Genomic DNA, 1168 nt, shown 5'->3' with positions numbered 1-1168 from the left:
TGGGAATAATGGGACAGGCCTGGGAATAATGGGACAGGTTTGGGAATAATGGGGCAGGCTTGGGGACAATGGGGCAGGTTTGGGAACAATGGGGCAGGTTTGGGAACAATGGGGCAGGTTTGGGGACAATGGGGCAGGCTTGGGGATAATGGGACAGGTGTGGGGACAATGAGACAGGTTTGGGAATAATGGGACAGGCTTGGTGACAGTGGAACAGGCCTGGGAATAATGGGACAGGTGTGGGAACAATGGGACAGGCCTGGGAATAATGGGACAGGTGTGGGAACAATGGGACAGGCTTGGGGACAATGGGACAGGTTTGGAAATAATGGGGCAGGTCTGGAATAATGGGACAGGCCTGAGAATAATGGGACAGGCTTGAGAACAGTGGGGCAAGCTTGGGGACAATGGGACAGGTGTGGGAATAATGGGACAGGCTTGGGGACAATGGGACAGGTGTGGGAATAATGGGACAGGCTTGGGGACAATGGGACAGGTATGGGAATAATGGGACAGGCTTGGGGACAATGGGAGAGATCTGGGAATAATGGGACAGGCCTGAGAATAATGGGACAGGTTTGGGGACAATGGGAGAGGTCTGGGAATAATAGGACAGATGTGGGGATAATGGGAGGGGTCTAGAAACAGTGGGAGAAGCTTGGGGAAAATGGGACAGGCTTGGAGATAATGGGACTGGTCTGGGGACAATGGGAGAAGCCTGGGAATAATGGGACAGGTGCGTGGACAACGGCACAGGCTTGGGGACAACGGGACAGGCCTGGGGATGGTGGGACAAGCCTGGGAACAGCAGGGCAGGTGTGGGCTGAGGATCCAGAGGGTCACCTACTCCTCTTGCGGAGCCTCCTGCAGGCAGGGGGGCCGCAGACAACGAGGAGGACGAGGAAGAGCAGCAGGGCCAGGCAGATGCTCCCGACGGTGCCGGCGGATGTGCCGGCAGGAAGTGGCTTGGAGTCCTGGCCTGGGAAGAGGACGGATGGCACCGGATGAGACCCTTGTGCCCAGGGACATGAAAACCCACTGGGAGCCCGAATCCCACCCGGCAAGGCATCCTCCCATCCCTGCCCGTTCCACAGGGCTGGGAATTCCAGTTTCCAGCACCCCACAGATTGCCCCCGGAACGGCGCCTTACACACAACTCTGGTCCGGG

At 57.7% G+C, this 1168-nt stretch overlaps 1 protein-coding gene across 1 annotated transcript in view; it reads right to left on the bottom strand.

Moving 5' to 3' along the window:
• CD5 (CD5 molecule) overlaps positions 1 to 1168 on the bottom strand; it is a 6059-nt gene that overhangs the window by 2101 nt on the left and 2790 nt on the right. The window contains exons 5-6 of the mRNA XM_029965950.1: positions 1151 to 1168; positions 848 to 979 (exon numbers count right to left, since the gene is read on the bottom strand). Coding sequence (XP_029821810.1) covers positions 848 to 979; positions 1151 to 1168 — 150 coding nt within the window. The remainder of the gene's footprint in view (positions 1 to 847; positions 980 to 1150) is intronic.

This window comes from Manacus vitellinus, unplaced genomic scaffold (genome assembly GCF_001715985.3).
Source record: "Manacus vitellinus isolate BGI_N305 unplaced genomic scaffold, ASM171598v3 scaffold_127_pilon, whole genome shotgun sequence".
NCBI classification, from domain to species: domain Eukaryota; kingdom Metazoa; phylum Chordata; class Aves; order Passeriformes; family Pipridae; genus Manacus; species Manacus vitellinus.
This window is presented reverse-complemented; position numbering and strand designations above follow the sequence as displayed.